A 19,307-nucleotide genomic window follows, 5' to 3' on the forward strand; every position below is an offset into this window, starting at 1 on the left:
CCAAAATGTGGCGTCTTCGTCTTTGCGCCAGCGCCAGTGTCACAACAATGCACGCACGCATCCGTTGCCTGTGGCTTTTCATGGTGTGAGTAATTGCAGTGACTGCAGGCAGAACAGCATGTGGCACACTGTAAATGAAGATACGTACCAGATGCTACATGTTTCCCACTCCCCTCGCGGTCCCCGTGGAGTTATAGAAACTCCTGTCCGTACGTCAGGCGAGCGTCAAATGGATGTGGCACTGGCAGGAGAGTTATAGGAAACACATTACAGCCATTGCACTCTCACGTTACAACGCGGGACTCTTTAGTTAGTCATTGCTGTCAACCAGAACTCTTGTATTTCCATGTTGTGTTTTTCTGTAAATTAATACCCTATTCGTCGTACAGGAGAGTCACGCAAAAGTAACGGAAAATGGCTGGTCTACAAGCTCACAACGTGCCGCGATTTTTTTGCTGATCTGTGTAGTTTTTTTAATATTCTAACAATGGAAAGTATTAACAAGAACTTGTGACTAAATAATAACGGACAAATTTAATCTATTTATCCAAACAAAGTTTTCTTGAATCTTCAATTTACTGAAAAGTGCACATTATACTATGAGAACCGTCCAAAAGGCAGACAGACAACATGGCAGTGCTGCATACACATTAAAGGCCTTTAACATTCTAGCCCTATTCCTCTCTCTGCTGTGATGTGATTGGTCAGGAGTCAGGGACTCTGCTCCGTGATTGGCAGAAGCCCGCTGTCCGTCACATGCAGGGCCGCGCCCCTTCTGTGTGACTGAGTGTGGAAATGCTGAAAGCAGCTGCAGCGTTATGTGTCTGCCTGTGTGTGTCCCAGGAACCACGCCAAATCAGTTTTTTGGCAGACAGAGGTGGGCAGGGTTTCTCTCTCTCTCTCTGTGTGTGTGTGTGTGTGTGTGTGTGCATGCGTGCGTGCGTGCGTGCGTGCGTGCGTGCGTGCGTGCGTGCGTGCGTGCGTGCATCTCTGGCAGCAGCAGTGGAGTTTTGACAGGAGAGGTGGGTGGGAGCAGGAGGACTTTCTATGTCACATCCTGCTGATGTGACGATGCGTTACTCACTCACTGACTACCGTTAGTTACATCACCGTTAGTTACATCACGGTTAAAATTTAGACAGACTAATAGACTTGGAATTTACAATAAACAAGATTACTTTGTAATTTGTCTTTATAAGTATATGTGAATTTGTCTTCATAGGTGTATGAATTTGCCTCCAAAGAAATCCTGATCCACCACGTTCCTCTGGAGGTCGGAGGGGTCGCGCCCCAAAAGAAGAAACGAAAGCACAGGCAAGATTAGAATTATAAATATCAATAATTCATTCTGCGCTCCAGTCCTCGTTGTAGCATATGATGTCCAAGTGGTGCAGAGAGCATTTTAGGACAGTGGAATACACACACACACACACACACACACACACACACTCACACACCAGCCCTAATCCTCCATTAGCGGTTTATTTAGCAACATTTCAAACGGGAGTCTTCTTCATGACCAGCTTTGTTGTTTGTTGAGTAAACCACTCAAGAGCTACTTTTCCACCAGGGTTGAACCGGTTCAGTATTTTTTTTCCTGCCTAATATTGAACCAGTTTTCTACTGAAAATGAATTGGTTCAGAACCTAACCGTTGGTTAGGGACTGGAACCAAAGCACCACGGTTCCAATAATCTAGTTACGGAACCAGTTCTGGAACCAAAGTTATTTGGGTGGAAAAGGGGGGGAGCCGAGGAGCAGTGATATTGTAGTTGTTAGACCATGCAGGGTCATCAATATCTGGAACCAAATGGACCCTTAAAGGTCCCTGCACACTGGATGTTTTTCCGTCAGTTTTCCGGTGCAACCACCTTAAGGGTCCATTTGGTTCCATTTGAACACATTTGAACACTGGCAATTCAGGGCTGTTTCTGGTAATATTATTGTCTACTCATTTTGTATGTCCATGGCAAAAAATGGGAATTTTGACAAAAGATCTCCACCACCGTGGCGATGATGGATAGATAAATAGTGTTGGACAATGTTGAATAAACGTCTTCATCTGTTTTCTTTCTTTCTGACGTGACAGATTATGGGCCAAGAATCAACTAAAGAGAGGTATGTGTATGTAATGTCCACATAACATGTAAACTGCCATGCCTTTGAAACACCATGCAGCACATGGGATTCAAGTTCAGTCGTCACAACCGCTTTCAGTCATTTGGAGTCCATATAGAAGCCAGCATGTCTTCCATGGAAGCACATTGCGCAGCGCAAGTAGCCCATCTACAAGCTCTCAGGTGCATTGATTGAGAGCTTGTAGATTTTAACATTAGAGCATTGGAAATGGTCAAACTAGCAGCGTCTTCCATGAAATTCTACTGGTCTGGGATATTTCATGAAAGCTAAATCTTAAAGACTCAATCTCACCTGGTTGACAGTACTGTATGTAGAACAGTGTGAGAGAGCTGCTTTCACACTGTTTTCCCAAATCACACATCAGGACACCATTTTTCAGTCCTGAGATTTTATTTTGCTTTAGTTTAATCCATGCATGCATCTTATTATTGTGCCTTTTCAAAAGAAAGTCTCACCATTATCTCTCACATACACATACACACACACGCACACACACACTCACACACTCACTGCTCCAGATAGCGCGTCCAATCAGGTGTACAACTACCAGCCATGTGACCACCCGGACCACCCGTGTGACAGTTCCTGCCCGTGCGTGATGACCCAGAACTTCTGCGAGAAGTTCTGCCAGTGCGAGCACGAGTGTGAGTGTCACCTTTCACTCACTCACCTATCTCTCTCTCTCTCTCTCTCTCTCTCTCTCTCTCTCTCTCTCTCTCTCTCTCTCTCTCTCTCTCTCTCTCTCACACACACACACACCCTTTGAAGCACAGACAGACGGTGTAGCGTTACGCGGTATAGAATCCTAAGTGTTGATTTAACTCTGTAGAGTGTAACACATAAAGGAAGGTTTTATGTGTTACACTCTTAGGAGTTGAATAATGAACTCTGGGATTTCACTGTGTTGTAGAGTCAGATGAACGTGTCAGCGGAAAGGTGATGCACACAGTGTTTCCACTGAGAGCTCTGTCTCTGTGTGTGTGTGTGTGTGTGTGTGTGTGTGTGTGTGTGTGTGTGTGTGTGTGTGTGTGTGTGTGTGCCTGTGTGCGCGTGTGCGTGTGCGTGAATGTTGCCAGGCCACAATGGAGCGAAGCGGCAGACTGGAAAGTGAAAGTGCTGCAGCCAAATGGACCCGTAAGAGACTTAGAGACTGGAAGAGACTGAGTCCAACTGCTGCTAGCGGTTCTCAAATGTTTTATTTGCAAGGAGAGCGTTCATTTTAACACTCTCAGAGTTACAGAGCTGTTAGAGAGAGAGACTGTCCTCTGGCAGGGAGAGGTGGGCGTCTTGTCTTGTCTGACGTTCGCAACGTGCCGAGGCATTCTTCATGGCAGGAATGAGCCAGGACACAATTTTAGAAATGGTCAGATGGCGGAGGAATGCATTTTCTTTTTTGTATTTCATCCTAAGACTTCTTTAAAGAAGGTATCTTTGAAAAACAAAGAAAAGGTCAGACACTTGCTCTTTATTATGTCGACGTTTCGGTCGATTAGACCTAAAGAGCAACATTTTGGCCTCTTTAATGTATGCTCCATTGCCCTATGCACCTGTCACTAGCCTTCTGAGGCGTGCATCTGCCTTTTGCAAAAAAAATCCTAAGACTTCTTGCCTGCGATATAGAAAGGGAGAGAGTTGAGGAGCGTTTTTTTTATAAATTTCTTTGCCTAGATGGATTTACCTCGTATTAGTTCCTATTTCGAGCATGAATCACCATCTCCCTCCACCGCCTTTCCCTCTCCTCCGTGTCTTTTCCCGTAGCCGAGGAGAGCTTAGCGCCAGACGGGAAGCAGCCCCACGGCGGTGGGAACATGTGTGTGCACTAAAGACTTCAAAGGGACGTGCACAGGCTTCATGCCCGAGATACAGCATCATCCACACCACCATATTACTATGAGTCAGACAGCTGTGGCTTTAACAATGCCCCGCGATATGCACAGCCACACGCACGCACACCCACCAATACGACACACAGCCAGCCACACGCACACACACACACACACACACCCACCAATACGACACACAGCCACACGCACACACACACCAATACGACACACAGCCAGCCACACGCACACACACACACACACACACCCACCAATACGACACACAGCCAGCCACACGCACACACACACACACACCCACCAATACGACACACAGCCACACGCACACACACACCCACCAATACGACACACACACAGCCAGCCACACGCACACACACACACACACACACACCCACACACCCACCAATACGACACACAGCCACACGCACACACACACCCACCAATACGACACACAGCCAGCCACACGCACACACACCCACCAATATGACACACACACACACACACACCCACCAATACGACACACAGCCAGCCACACGCGCACACACACCCACCAATACGCCACACGCACACACACACACCCACCAATACGACACACAGCCACACACACACACCCACCAATACGACACACAGGCACACGCACACACACACACCCACCAATACGACACACAGCCACACGCACACACACACACACACCAATACGACACACAGCCACACACACACACACACACACACACACACCCACCAATACGACACACAGCCACACGCACGCACACACACACACACACACACACACCCACCCACCAATACGACACACAGCCACACGCACACACCCACCCACCAATACGACACACAGCCACACACACACACACCCACCCACCAATACGACACACAGCCACACGCACACACACACCCACCAATACGACACACAGCCACACGCACACACACACACCCACCCACCAATACGACACACAGCCACGCACACACACACACCCACACCCACCAATACGACACACAGGCACACACACACACACACACACACCCACCAATACGACACACACACACACACACACACACACACACACACACACACACACACACACCCACCAATACGACACACAGCCACACGCACACACACACACCCACCAATACGACACACAGCCACACGCACACAGTCACACACACACCAATACGACACGCACACACACACACACACACACACACACACACACACACACACACAGGCAAAGGGATTCACAGTTATTATGGCAGCAAAGAGGAAAGACAAATACTTCCCGCTCTGCCTTGATACGTGATATTCTCTCAGCCGCGGTCTGCAGCAGTAGAGAGGCAGTTAAGTTCCTGCTCTCTCTCTCTCTCTCTCTCTCTCCCTCTCTCTCCCTCCCTCTCTCTCTCTCTCTCTCTCTCTCTCCCCCCCCGCCTGTCTGGCCGGAGGGCGTTGGGCTCCGTGCTGCAGCAGAGCTGTATTTCAACACAGCTGCCAGCAGAGGTCCCTGATTGATGATATTATTTCCCTGTGGTTTTCAGCCACTGAGCCTCTCTCTCTTGTGTGCAAGCTGCGATTGCCGTCAGAGAGGGAATTATTCATCCAGAATCGCTATCCTATCGGGGGCTGTCGAGTCGTCGGGAGTCGAGCATTATACGTATCTGTGGTGCAGAGTGTCATTTTTTAACCCATTCTGACCTGAGATCAGATTCTACAGTTTTCTGAAAAAGCTATGTTTCTATGTCAGTCGTTCTTCAATTTTTCTAAAATAGCAGACCTACAAGCTCGTAGCGCGCGCTATGAGCTTGTAGATCTGCTATTTTTCAATAGCTAAAGCATAACATAATGCTAACACCAAAAGGGGTTCTCGCCCAAAATGGGTTAAAGGCCCACTGCCAAGACTTCTTCGATATACTCTCTACAGTCATGTGTCTGTTCTGAGTTATATAACACTATGTCTGATTGTTTGTTATCTAGGCCAGAACCGCTTCCCGGGGTGCAGGTGTAAGACCCAGTGCAACACGAAGCAGTGTCCTTGCTACCTGGCCGTGAGGGAGTGTGACCCGGATCTGTGTATGACCTGCGGCGCCGCCGACCACTGGGAGAGCAGGGTGGTCTCCTGTAAGAACTGCAGCATCCAGAGGGGGCTGAAGAAGGTACATATAAGGCCTATTCATACTCCAGTAGATGAGGTGATGAGGTGACCACGTGGTCACCTCATCACCGAAAACTGCGGTGCGAATGGGTGCAGTACTAAGTTCCGACCAGACGGACCCCGCGTACGAATAGGCCTTAAGGCGTTTAAACGTCTTGTCCAAGAGCAGCATGTAAACCACCTTGTCCAAGTTTAATGTTTGTGATGTATTGACGTTTTGTTGTTTTTGATGTCCTATGTTTGGAACGGTGCTATATAAATAAAATGCATTCGTTCATTCAAGAGCAGCATGTCTGAATCAAACCGCTCAGACTTTCTTCCTCCTGACCTCACATACTGTACATCTGACCTGCTGTATTTCAGCACCTCCTGCTGGCGCCCTCAGACGTGGCGGGCTGGGGAACCTTCATCAAAGAGCCCGTTCAGAAGAACGAGTTCATCTCCGAATACTGTGGAGAGGTGAGTACATTTAGGTTCTCGCTGCAGCATGACGTGGAACGGGGTGGATTTAATTATTTCTCTCGGCTCAAGAATTAACGTAATAAGTTATACCGTTAATTCTGTAATAAAACTGCTACTCAGAGCAATGCATGAATGCCCCACGCCCTTACCTTCACCACACACTACACCCATCCATGCCTAAACTGAACCATAATAACTGCTTAACGTACAATCCACCAAACCAATGTCTAAACGTAACCCTCTTTAACCTAATGGCTAAACAAAAGGTGACCGACCACCTTTTGTTTATTCATAAACAGCACAACTAGAAAACTAAAGTTTCTGTTTGAGTCGAGTACGATAGCAAGTTTCTGAAACTTGCTAACGTACTTGAGTCAAAGCAGAAGTCAGTGGCATGCAATCACATTTCGGGTTGGAATGATCTATCGCTCTAGTCTCGAGGGTGTGTTTGCGAGCGGACTCCAGCAGATTGCCACTTAGAGAATGTTTGCAGCTGTGAACCTTTCTATTTTGCAACAGCAACTCCACTTTCTACTCCGGTGGTTCTCAGATATTTTCATGTCAAGGACATTGTATTGACATGAAACAAGTTCTGGTCAGCGTCCAAAAATATACAATTTGTATCTATTTGTATTAAAAACAATACAAAAGAAAACACAACATATAAAAGGGAAAGTGCTAGGAGAAGGCAAGAAGCCCAAATGGCGTATACGAGGCCTATACCTACTGTATGTATAAACACAATAAAACATTTAAAACATGATTTTGGTGTTAGCATCACGTCATGCTTTAGCTATTGTAAAATAGCAGATCTAGAAGCTCGTAGCTACGAGCTTGTAGGTCTGCTATTTTTGAAATATTCTAAAAAAAATCATTTTTACAATCTGATCTCAGGTCAGAATGGGTTAAACTGATTGTATTTGTAATGCTGTGTGCGTGTGTGTGTGCGTGTGTGTGTGTGTGTGTGTGTGTGTGTGTGTGTGTGTGTGTGTGTGTGTGTGTGTGTGTGTGTGTGTGTGTGTGTGTGTGTGTGTGTGTGTGTGTGTGTGTGTGTGTGTGTGTGTGTGTGTGTGTGTGTGTGTGTGTGTGTGCGTGAGTGTGTGGGTGCCTGTGTATACAGTTAATCTCCCAGGATGAGGCTGATCGGCGTGGCAGGATCTATGATAAATACATGTCCAGCTTCCTTTTCAACTTGAACAACGGTACGTGTTCCTCTCCTTTCCTCCGTGATCGTATGAACTGATAATACGGTACATTTATTCACACATTATCCGTGTCTCTCAATAGATTTTGTTGTGGACGCCACGCGGAAAGGGAACAAAATCCGCTTTGCAAACCATTCGGTTAATCCCAACTGCTACGCGAAGGGTAAGACACCACTTGGATGTAATACTAGTAGCGTTGTAACCCTAAGGTATATACAGGGGGATTGTTCCTTTAACTGTGTTGGCGGGCTGAGGCTGGGACGAGGAGTATTATGGGATATCTTGTGTTTACTTTCTGTTCTGGTGTGAAGGGAAGCGGTCGCATTATTGAGAGGAAGAGAGATATTACTTTGTTTGTTCACTACGGAGGTTGGATACAGAATTAGAACCCTGGCTGATCACGTTTGTCCTTTTTGAATTATTATTTTGTTTATTAAATCACCAGTTCTGCAACACGGACTCCTTTTCCTTGACAGCATAGCAAGAAAGCATAAGGATTATTCCGGAGAGTAGAGACACGGTGGTTATAGCGTGTAGTACTAGTAAGATGTAGTAGTAAACACTGTACTTCATGTAATACTAGTAGCATGTAGTAAGATGTAGTAATACACACTGTACTTCATTTGAACATGAGAGGATTGTTGTGGGATGGGTTTGCTGCCTTTTCTTATAGTGGTGATGGTGAATGGGGACCACCGCATTGGGATCTTTGCCAAACGGGCCATCCTTCCAGGAGAGGAGCTGTTCTTTGACTACAGGTAGGGAGATCTGAGCCTTCTTCACTCATTCGGCGCCGTAATCGCCTTTAGATGATGCCTCCCGGTCCAAACGCCCTCTGCGCCGAGATCACCTTTGGACGCCTATTTTAATATCAATTGATTACGGTTCACAGATGTGTCCTGTACATGCTCATAACACTCCGGTTGAGGTGCGATGAAAAAAACACACAGTTTTTAGAATCGTAATATCTCGGATCCTTGTTTTTGGCTCAAAACAAGCTTGATTTGCGGCACATTTCTGTAAACGATATGATCCTCGGTTACAAAATGTATGTTTTGGGTGAATTAAATAACAATCGAGGCACCTGTACAGCGATAATTCACTTCCTGACTCTCGGTTTCTGAGTGAAGTGGCTTTCAAACTAAGAGTCTCGCCATATTAAAAGACCTGGTGGTGGTCCTGATCCTGGAGTACACTTTCCCGACACCAGATGGCAATGTCGACAAATCATGTCAGTTTTTCACATTAAAATAAAATTATAGTTGCGAAATACACCAATGTATCAGACCAGTGTATACAATATTCTTACAACGATGCATCGTGACAACAAACAACGCCTCCCGCTTTGTGTCTTCCTCTTGCAGATACAGCCTCGCCGACGCTCTGAAATACGTGGGCATAGAGAGGGAGTTAGAGATGTCTTAGCTCCACCGGTTACACGACTACAGAGAGGGAGTTAGACATGTCTTAGCTCCACCGGTAATACGACTACAGAGAGGGAGTTAGAGATGTCTTAGCTCCACCGGTTACACGACTACAGAGAGGGAGTTAGACATGTCTTAGCTCCACCGGTAATACGACTACAGAGAGGGAGTTAGACATGTCTTAGCTCCACTGGTTACACGACTACAGAGAGGGAGTTAGACATGTCTTAGCTCCACCGGTAATACGACTACAGAGAGGGAGTTAGAGATGTCTTAGCTCCACTGGTTACACGACTACAGAGAGGGAGTTAGACATGTCTTAGCTCCACCGGTAATACGACTACAGAGAGGGAGTTAGAGATGTCTTAGCTCCACTGGTTACACGACTACAGAGAGGGAGTTAGACATGTCTTAGCTCCACTGGTTACACGACTACAGAGAACCCCTTCCTGAACATCTCTGCCATCCATCCATCCATCCGCTAAAGCTTCTGCCCTATAGTCTGGCCTAAATGGGCTTACTGACTTGGCCCGCGCTGCTGCTGCTGCTGCACTTCCTAACATAATAAAGTAAAGTTGTTGTTGTTGATGGTGGTACATATTACTGCTCTGCAAACATTGTTAACACCTCCTCCTCCTTTCATCCACCCCCCCTATGCAGTACAGTCAAATCCTCAATGTTCATTTTGACTCTGAGAGTGTATGAAGGTATAGGAAGGCTTGCACATCGAGAGTCCTGTGGTTCCCAAACTTCTCAGGTCGAGACCCAAAAGAGAGATTAGACGTTTGCCCGGGACCCAAACTAGTGAAAACAGCAGATCTCAAAGCACACAACGCGTCGCTTCGTGCCGCGTTGTGAGCTTGTAAAGCGGCTATTTTCACTACTTTTTTATTTAGGAATAGAAAATAGGTCCCGACCCACTGTTTGGGAAACAGTAGGCTTATTACCGAGAGCTCAGCGTTAAAGTCCTCAAATGAGAAAAGGCTCACACGCAGACAATAAGAGACAAAAGAATATATATATTTTATATTACACATGTGAAAAAGGTGACATAAAGTGCATAAGGTGAGCGGTCCTCAGACCATCAGAGGACTGTCGCTGAAACCTGTTATTTGTGCACTCTCTGAGTTAGGCTTTAACTGTACAAAACCACGCCGCCAAGCTTATATGAATACTAAACACATTTTTAATGGCAATAATCTACCTACTGTTTGTCAATAATATCGCTTTCGTCAGACCCAAGAAGAGAATCACGCCAGTCTGCTTTTTTTTGTTTTCATTCTGTCAAAGCAAAGAGGCAACGGTTATACTTCTGGTGCTCTCTCTCTCTCAGTGGTTTAGTTTCTGTATTTATAGCCAGACTTCTGTTTTTGTTTTATACCTCTCAGTATGTAACGCAAGCTTACATTGTACCTAACAGTGAAATACATAACAGTGCATGTGTTTTCTCTGGGATGAACAGACCATTAAAAAAACACGCCAGAGTATTAGTTTCACTCCAATGCCGCTCTATGGAATCACGCGATGTTACCCTAAAGCCTAATTTATAATACGATCATGTTGCTCGCTTAAAATAAATATTTTTTTATTGTTTATTATTATTCTGGGCCCTTTTGGTGTTTTAAGCATTATGTTATACTTTAGCTATTGAAAAATAGCAGGTGCCGCGCTACGAGCTTGTAGGTCTGCTATTTTTTTTTATCGTGAAAATGTGGCGCAAATCCTTGAATATATATTCTTTCAGAGCGAACATTTTAACTTTTTAAATCTGACAGAAACATGAGGTTTTTCAGAAAACTGTCAGGATTTAGAAGACATTTTTTAGACTTCGATGTCAGGCCTAAATGGGTTAAAAGCCACACAATGCATTATTTTCAGTGAGCAACAAAGTCACACAACTAAACATAGATTAGGCTTTACTGTTCCTCAGAAGATGGCTCCACTGTCTGGCACTAGCCCTGGTTCAGGAGTTTATGTAATGCCCAAGTAAAGCTCTGTGTGTGAACCTGTACTACTACTGTGGCTATAGCATCTACGATAATGGTGAAATACGTTAACCGTGCATTTATGATATCAATGTTCTGCAACAACAACAAAATATATATATAAAAAGAAAACAATATATGTGACAGACTCCAGCAAAAAGTGCCTCAACTCGATTTTTACAGATTACAGAATGTAAGCTTTCATATGATGTATCATTCAATTAAATTGGACAATAATTGAAGGAGATATGACCATCTAAAACTTGTTGAAACAGATACCCCAAAGTAGAGAATTTGCCCTGCAAAGTTTCCCTGAAATTTTAGCACCTCTGGAATGGGTGTGACAATAGATACTTGTCCACACCCCTAATGTCTTGCATAATCACTCCCCCACCCACTAACCAATCCCCCACTAGGTTAGCTGTCAATGACAGTTGAGTGGACACTTAGGTGTGGGAAAGTACAGAAAGAGTTAAAGTAAAGAGTTAAAGTAAAGAAATATAGGACTGAAGTTGCAATGCTTTTACATGTGTGCACTGAAACAAAGGGCAGAAGAATGAGATCTTACACCTTAGGTGCCCCAATAAACCCTTTTGAAAGTACAACAATTCAATTTAACTTATACACTACCTGGTTGTAAATAGCTGCAGTACAGCATTTATGCAGGTCTACTTTAAGCAATCAAAGTCAGACAATTGACCCAGTATTTTAAATAAATAAACCCGACGCATCAGGCTATGATGCGTTGTGCGCTTGTAGATTTGCTATTTAAAAAAAACAGATTCAGCAAACAGCAAGTCATAATGCCTGGTTTCTATTTAGTGTGCAAGGCTTACATCCGGTCTAAAGCCCACCCACTGTATGCGCTGATTTCCATACACAATACATACACGATCCGTATCCTCCCCTCACCGGATGTTGAATTAACAGTGCTAACGGCCGTTTTACAGAAAACGCTGTCTATAAAGCGATTTCCCGACATTCCCTACACAAACGATCCATATACCAAATGAACTCCTGCATTTCGTAGTTTACATAGTAGGCCTATATATCCTTTTTTTAAATGAGCAAAAAATGAGCGAGTTATGATTTAAAGAAAAGAGTGATCTTGGCTCTTTGCTGGGTGCGCGTGGGAAAAAAAGAACACCACAAACGCTGTCTATAAAGCGATTTCCCGACATTTCCTTTTCAATTGATACCGTTTCGTAGAGAAGGCCTACACAAACGATCTATATACCAAATGAAAGCCTGCATTTCGTAGTTTACATAGTATATATCCTTTTTTTTAATGAGCAAAAAATGAGCGAGTTATGATTTAAAGAAAAGAGTGATCTTGGCTATTTGCTGGGTGCGCGTGGGAAAAAAACAACACCACAAACGCTGTCTATAAAGCGATTTCCGACATTTCCTTTTCAATTGATACCGTTTCGTAGAGGAGGCCTACACAAACGATCTATATACCAAATGAAAGCCTGCATTTCATAGTTTACATAGTATATATCCTTTTTTTTAAATGAGCAAAAAATGAGCGAGTTATGATTTAAAGAAAAGACGAGTGATCTTGGCTCTTTGCTCTTTAACACACGACACAGACAGCTAGCTAACTAGGCTAGCTAGCTTCTAGCCTGTTGTTTGTTGGTGAAAGACTCCAGGCTGGGAAGTGTATTTCAGCGAGTAGCTATACGTGGTTTTGTTTATTTTCTGTATAAGTATAACCCAAATGCTCCTCCATACTATACTATAGCCATGTAGAATAATTCTGTGTTTACAAACACAAGCACGCTAATGGGCGGTGATCAGAGCGTGAAACCTGAGGACAAAGAGATTCCAGGACCGCTTCTCTGCCCCCAAAACCGTGTTAAAAAACAAGCCCACTTTGACGTATAAATGTATACATTTCATTTGCCCAAATGAACAATCTGTTCGAATGAAAACCTTCTTCAACATTCAAACTTTGTTAATATGAAAAAAAAGAAAATCACATAAAAAAAAAACGAGTTTATTTATTGATTTACGACATGTTCATTCTGGCGAGATGAGGCATCTTTTGCTGGAGTGTGTCACATATATGAAATAATATAGGCAACTGACCGAGAAACCGACTGACTGAATGTAAATTGTAGTTGGTGGTGGAGAGAGATCTCATTCCTGTTCTCATTTTATTGTACAAAATGTAACCTGTGCCACGGATACGCAAAGCAATGTACATTTACATCTATAGCCTTTACCATCATGTTTACATGATCCTCATTCAGTCATTAATTGAACTTCAACTATTCTGTACAGTATACGAATGAGTCTTCTCTTCCTTTAATAAATCTTCTAAGTGCCAAATGATTCCACACGGAAGGTTGTTACAGTGTGGATGTGTTGCTGAAGGTAACCACAGTAAGGTTATTATGAGCTTGGGAAATAGCTAAATTAAGCATTTGACCAAATATTAAAGTGCCCCACATCATTTGGATTGGTTTTTGTTTTCATACAGTATGTCTGTATTGTTTTGTATTGCATCCAGGTCTTTATCTGTATACTCATACTTTGCAATTGTCAAAACATGAAAGTCCAATTTCACATGAGATCTTTTCTGAACAGAGATGAGTGAAAAACAAAACACAGTAATCTATTGTCTAATGTACAGTGTATGCCTATAGAAATAAATCTTTAACTTTATACATTACCCATGTCTCTGGTATCATTGGTGGTGGCTGGGCTGACAATCCTGATACTGTACAACTTGTTGTACACATCGTGTCGCACATATAGAAAATAGCCCATCCATAAGCTCACAACGTGTCACGCGTGTTGTGAGCTTGTCGATCTGCTATTTCTGATTTCTCAACTATACTAGGCCTCAGTGGCGTGCACACTGCCCTTTGCCCTCTGGACAGCAATGTGCCCTTTTTGTACAGTGTACACTGTACAGTATGTGGACCATGGTGACATTGATCAATTCTTGATAAAAAGCTCCTAATATATTATTTATGCCCCAAAATCTATAAATCTCACACTATAGAGCGTCGCAGTCACTCCCCCTTTCAGAACGACGAGTGGCCCAGGAAATTAATCCCAATGCATTTTTCCCATAGGCATTTCAAAATGTATTTATTGAAAGACCTTTTAAGTGTCGTACGAAGCCAACTCTTGTCGTGACAAATCATGACAACACACACAATATTTTGGACCAAACAAATAATTACAAAGAAGAAAAACAACAAAAAAAGTGTTGTAACCTGCCGTTTTTTTCTATTTTCTAATTATTTGTTTGGCCCGAAAAATGTTGTGTGTTGTCATGATTTGTCACGACAAGAGTTGGCTTCGTACGACGCTTAAAAGGTATTTCAATAAATACATTTTGAAATGCCTATGGGAAAAATGCATTGGGATTCATTTCCTGGGCCACTCGTTGTTCTGAAAGGGGGAGGGACTGCGACGCTCTATAAAGGCAACTGGCTGGTTCCACGCGCTGCACAAGGTGCCCTTTTTTCACTTGCACACCTGCCCCTCTAAATGTCTGTGCACGCCACTGCTAGGCCTTATTTTATACAGTAGATACCACAATGCAGCAGTGATTATTTCCTTCAAGCTTATTTTATTGAAGTGACAATTTGGTTTTGCCTCAATTTACATAGTAATGGTCATTTACAGTGAAACTATTACAAAACAAAACCCAAGCACACCAAAGAAGAAGTAATGGAAAGGTCCTTAATGTCAGTGTGATCACAAACACAACTTTAATATGACGTATCGATTCGTCATCAACCTGCTTGCGCATTGCTCCTCCCTCATGGCCTGGTCTCCCTCCCTCCCTCCTCTGTACAGTAAAACACAGTGTTCATTTCACTCTCAAAGTGTTCAGGTCCATTTTTCTAATGGACAAATGGCGTCCTCGTTGCCACATAGCGCTAAATCATGGCTAGTTTCCCAACTCCCCCCAATCTTATTTTGCCTCTGTTATCAGGATGTTGAATTGGGCTTATCAAAATGAGCTATGCTCAGTATAAGATTAGTGCTCCCAAGTGTCTCTATCCTCAGAGCATCAAGGGCTTAGGCTTAATTTATGCTAACTGATGTACAAGCTATATTGCACGATGATGCCATATAAAATTAGGCATAATACGCAAGAGCTGAACTGGGAAACGCCATTCTGGGCAGCTATAGCACCTATAGTCTCTCAAGGCAGAAAACTCTTCCACGATCTTCGAACGCTTACAGAGAGCATATTATGTGACTCCACCTCGCAAAAGTTGTGACAGGAACCCCGTCATCTGTTTGTCGTTTCAGTTCACGAAAATATATTTTAAAATGTCTTAAAAATATACTTTTATCATTTCCTTTTCTACTAAACGGCAAGCTAGACAGGCTTCGCTTCGACTAATTCAATTTACAGTATAGGACTTAGGCGAAACGTAAGTGCGGGGAGGCAGGACATCCTTTATTTTCTTCACATTTTGAGCGATTGGGATGTACAAGCTATTTGACGGAAGCACATGAAAATTGTGTGAGACAAGAATCTGTCTGGAGAGACTATAGACAGCGCCTGACCTACAGTAGCTCTGTTATCTAGATCAGTGGTTTCCAAACCTTTTAGGACGTGACCCAAAAAAGAAATTGGGACGTTTGCCCGGGACCCAAACTAGTGACAACAGCAGATCTACAAGCTATTTTCACTACTACTGGAATGAAATCTTCATGAAATTACTGGAAACAAAATAATTGAATTTTGTTTTTAATTCATGAAAACTTGCTTTTTTGGGAATGTTTTTTTGAAAATGTCTTGAAATAATAATAATTATAAAAATAAATAAAGGCACACATAAAAATGTGCCCTCGACCCACATGTGAGTCCCGGGAACCAGCGATCTAGATCACCTTAATACTACTGGTGCACAACAACTAGTGAGGTGGATTATTATGGGCTTTATGTGTGCACAAGGTTTTCATTAGACACGTTGTTCTGTTGCTCAACATTGGTAGGAGGGGGAGGGGGGTCTTGGTGAACAAACAAACTATGAATACACAAACAAACATGTCTGCACATTCTGTCACTCACACACACACAGTCACACACATACACAGTCTCCAGGGACCACGCGCACTATCAAATCCTTACGGCTGAGAGTATACCAACGTGGAGACATTTGTACACTGTCAGTTACATTAACACGCCACAGACATTATCGCGCACGTGTGGGTGAAACCAAAGAAAAAACAGCGTTGCAGTGATGCAGCCAGGCAGAAAGCACATACCAAAGTGTTAAAGAACATTACTTTTAAAGGGTGCAGCGTATACATTTATATCAGGGGTCAGCAACCTTCTTGAAATAAAAGTGTGCCATGTTTGTATTTTCTAGATTCGTCAGCGTGCCGTGTCAATATTTACTTTAATTATTTATGACACCTCATTAGACTCGCAGCAATAACCCCACCCATGCTCTCCCAGGTTTCAAGTTTGAATGAATGTCGAATTATGTGCAGGATGTAATTTGCATACAGATTTGAGGGGACACAATTTAATTGTGTCCTTTTCGCTCATGTGATTACCCTCCCCTGTGCAATGTTGGCATGGCACTAAGGTTGCCTACCCCTGATTTATATGATACATTTGTGATTGTTCATCTAACAAAAAACTAAAACAAAGCACAACCAACTCTTTGCATTGATCAGCGTTCACTCGACTTCCCCACTGTTCAGTCAGCATTCGGCGTGTAACAGCTAGCGCACAATATAGAAATAAAAAGCCAGGGATGGCCATATTATCTGTACATGTTTCATACAATAGTAATTCCTGCTGTTGTTGATAGTATCGCTTAATATACAACCACTCTCACGGTGCAGTACATATAACAAGTCTTACCTTTATCCTGAGCATACTATAGAAAGCTATGATGTTAGTTCCACTACAAAGCTTGTAATGGTACCTCCACTACAGAGCATGTAATGGTACCTCCACTACAGAGCAGCGTACGTACATCAGGGGAGCAGGGCAGGTCTCACTGCGGTGTCCGCCTTCACGGCAAAATCCTCAGGGTTAATTTCAACATTCATGATTCAAGACGATTTATTTGTAACTCTGGCCCCTTTTCCACCAAAATAACTTTGGTTCTTTTTTTCTTTTTTTTTTAGATATTTTTTTGCGGCTTACGCCTTTTATTGATTTTTGAAGGGACAGACAGTAGGCTGACAGGAAACGGGAGAGAGATGGGGGGATGACATGCAGTAAAGGCCGTGTCGGGTCCGGGAGTCGAACCCGCGGCACACTGCGACTGGATTACCAGTCCGGTGCCCAGACCGTTACGCTACGGCCTGGGCCATAACTTTGGTTCTTGAACTGATTCGTGGAACCTTATTGGTGCTTTCATGGAACCACCAAACATTGTTTGGTTCCCGTGCTGAACCAACGTTTAGGGTTCCTCTGAACCAATTCATTTTCAGTGGAAACACTCTGAACTGGTTCAAATAACTGAACCGGTTCAACCCGGTGGAAAAGAGGCCTGCAGATAAGTACAACAACAAGCAGCAAAATGTTGGCGTGGTACTGTAAGTACTGTAGACTCTGAGAGTGTACATAGTCAAGATAGACCTATTCCGGTTGCAAAACGGATGCTTGTTTGGTTACATTCGTATACTCTCTTGTGTTCTAATTTATAAATTGACACTGAGGATTTTACTCATGTGTGTGTGTGTGTGTGTACTGTATACAGTACATCACAGTCATATGATTTACATTCAAAACACCCCTTTTTTCCAGCTCTTTTTTTCTTTTCTTCTTTTTTAACAAACCATAAGAATATAAAAGTCAACAAACACTGTTCACATGTCGTTACGTCTGTTACTACATCCTAATCACTATGACAGTAATGCCTCATTTATGCTCTGTCATACGACAGCCGCCTAGAGTCTCGTTGCAGTGCACATTGTGTATTATGCTTGTAGTAGAGTGGCTTTTTTCTGCACACAATTTCGTCATAGAACAAAGTACAAATGAGTCTCTACATAAGTCTCTGCGGATGAAATGGGACACATAACACCACGGTGGATAATGCTGGAGAAAAAGCTGATATTATTGCATGTCAATTCAAAGTGCGGTATTCATGCTCTAGATATGCATAGCTAATTATTAGGCAGATGGCTTTTTTTCTTCCCAACTATAAAGTAGTGTCTTAACATCAAAGAGCGTTACTGTAGGTGATGATAGCTCAAGGCTTTACACACCACAGTTTCACCTCTTTGCAAAGGGAACCTTCAGTGGGTTCTTTTCCCTCAGATGAAAGCAGCTAAAGAAGCGATGACATTGCTGATCCCGTAGCGGATGCAAAATTACAGCAGCAAACGTGTAGCGTTTTGTTGAGAAATACATTTACACTCTCGTGGTCTTCTGTACAGTGTCTGTGCCCAGTGTGTGTATGGTACATGTTTGCTTGCCTTTTTAAAGATGGTCGAATTGGGGGGCTATTATTCACCCTTAAAAGATGCTCGTTTCGGATGTAATTGATAGAACTGTGGCAAGTCTCACTCTTTTCGCCCACAATCAGGCGAGGGTGTTCGGAGATGCCATACTGTTGACTGTACTGTAGCGCCCAGCTCTCGGCAGCAAGTCCATAATACAAGCAACTGGAAATAATACAGACTCTAAACGAGACCTTTTTAAGTTTGAATGTCCCTGGATATATTTTAACTCTGGATTTGTTTCTGCACCAAGTCTACTGTGTTGCTATGTCCCCTGCCCAACTCACTGACCATTCGGAGGATCCTCATGTAATCACACATTAATTTGTAAAGCCCCACACGGTCGAGGATGTGAATACCCTATTTGGCAAAGCTGCTTATCTATTAACGTGTTTCTTTTTTTTTATAGGTGATAAAAAGTCATAGGCTGTAATACAACAAGTACTGTATAAGCATTACATACTTTTCCTTGTCTTTAAATTCATATGTATATAGGCCTACTGTATATCATCTCAAAGCTTCACATGGCAAAGCTCCATGCTTGTCAGGTTTGTTCTTTCTTCCGTTGGTTCAAAAGCAGGGAAGAAAATGTGCTTATTTATGAATATCAGCGTTGTTTGCTTGTTGCTATGTTTTTGCTTTTTTGTCTT

At 43.3% G+C, this 19,307-nt stretch overlaps 1 protein-coding gene across 7 annotated transcripts in view; it reads left to right on the forward strand.

Annotated features, from left to right (window-relative positions):
* ezh1 (enhancer of zeste 1 polycomb repressive complex 2 subunit) overlaps positions 1 to 11,346 on the forward strand; it is a gene marked incomplete at its 3' end in the record, with an annotated part of 28,059 nt that extends 16,713 nt beyond the window's left edge. For 3 of the 7 annotated variants that reach the window (XM_083780087.1, XM_083780085.1, XM_083780089.1), the window contains exons 12-21: positions 1,223 to 1,314; positions 2,089 to 2,117; positions 2,657 to 2,782; positions 5,958 to 6,136; positions 6,499 to 6,594; positions 7,718 to 7,799; positions 7,885 to 7,965; positions 8,476 to 8,560; positions 9,167 to 9,211; positions 9,255 to 11,346. In XM_083780087.1, the coding sequence (XP_083636213.1) occupies positions 1,223 to 1,314; positions 2,089 to 2,117; positions 2,657 to 2,782; positions 5,958 to 6,136; positions 6,499 to 6,594; positions 7,718 to 7,799; positions 7,885 to 7,965; positions 8,476 to 8,560; positions 9,167 to 9,211; positions 9,255 to 9,273 (834 nt within the window). Of the gene's footprint in view, positions 1 to 1,222; positions 1,315 to 2,088; positions 2,118 to 2,656; positions 2,783 to 5,957; positions 6,137 to 6,498; positions 6,595 to 7,717; positions 7,800 to 7,884; positions 7,966 to 8,475; positions 8,565 to 9,166 lie in introns of those variants that run through there. The other 4 variants (XM_083780088.1, XM_083780091.1, XM_083780086.1 and 1 more) reach the window with 3 other exon arrangements.
* Between the last annotated feature and the right edge of the window lie 7,961 nt (positions 11,347 to 19,307).

Source organism: Protomyctophum parallelum (genome assembly GCF_964188405.1).
Source record: "Protomyctophum parallelum genome assembly, chromosome: 13".
Lineage (NCBI taxonomy): Eukaryota > Metazoa > Chordata > Actinopteri > Myctophiformes > Myctophidae > Protomyctophum > Protomyctophum parallelum.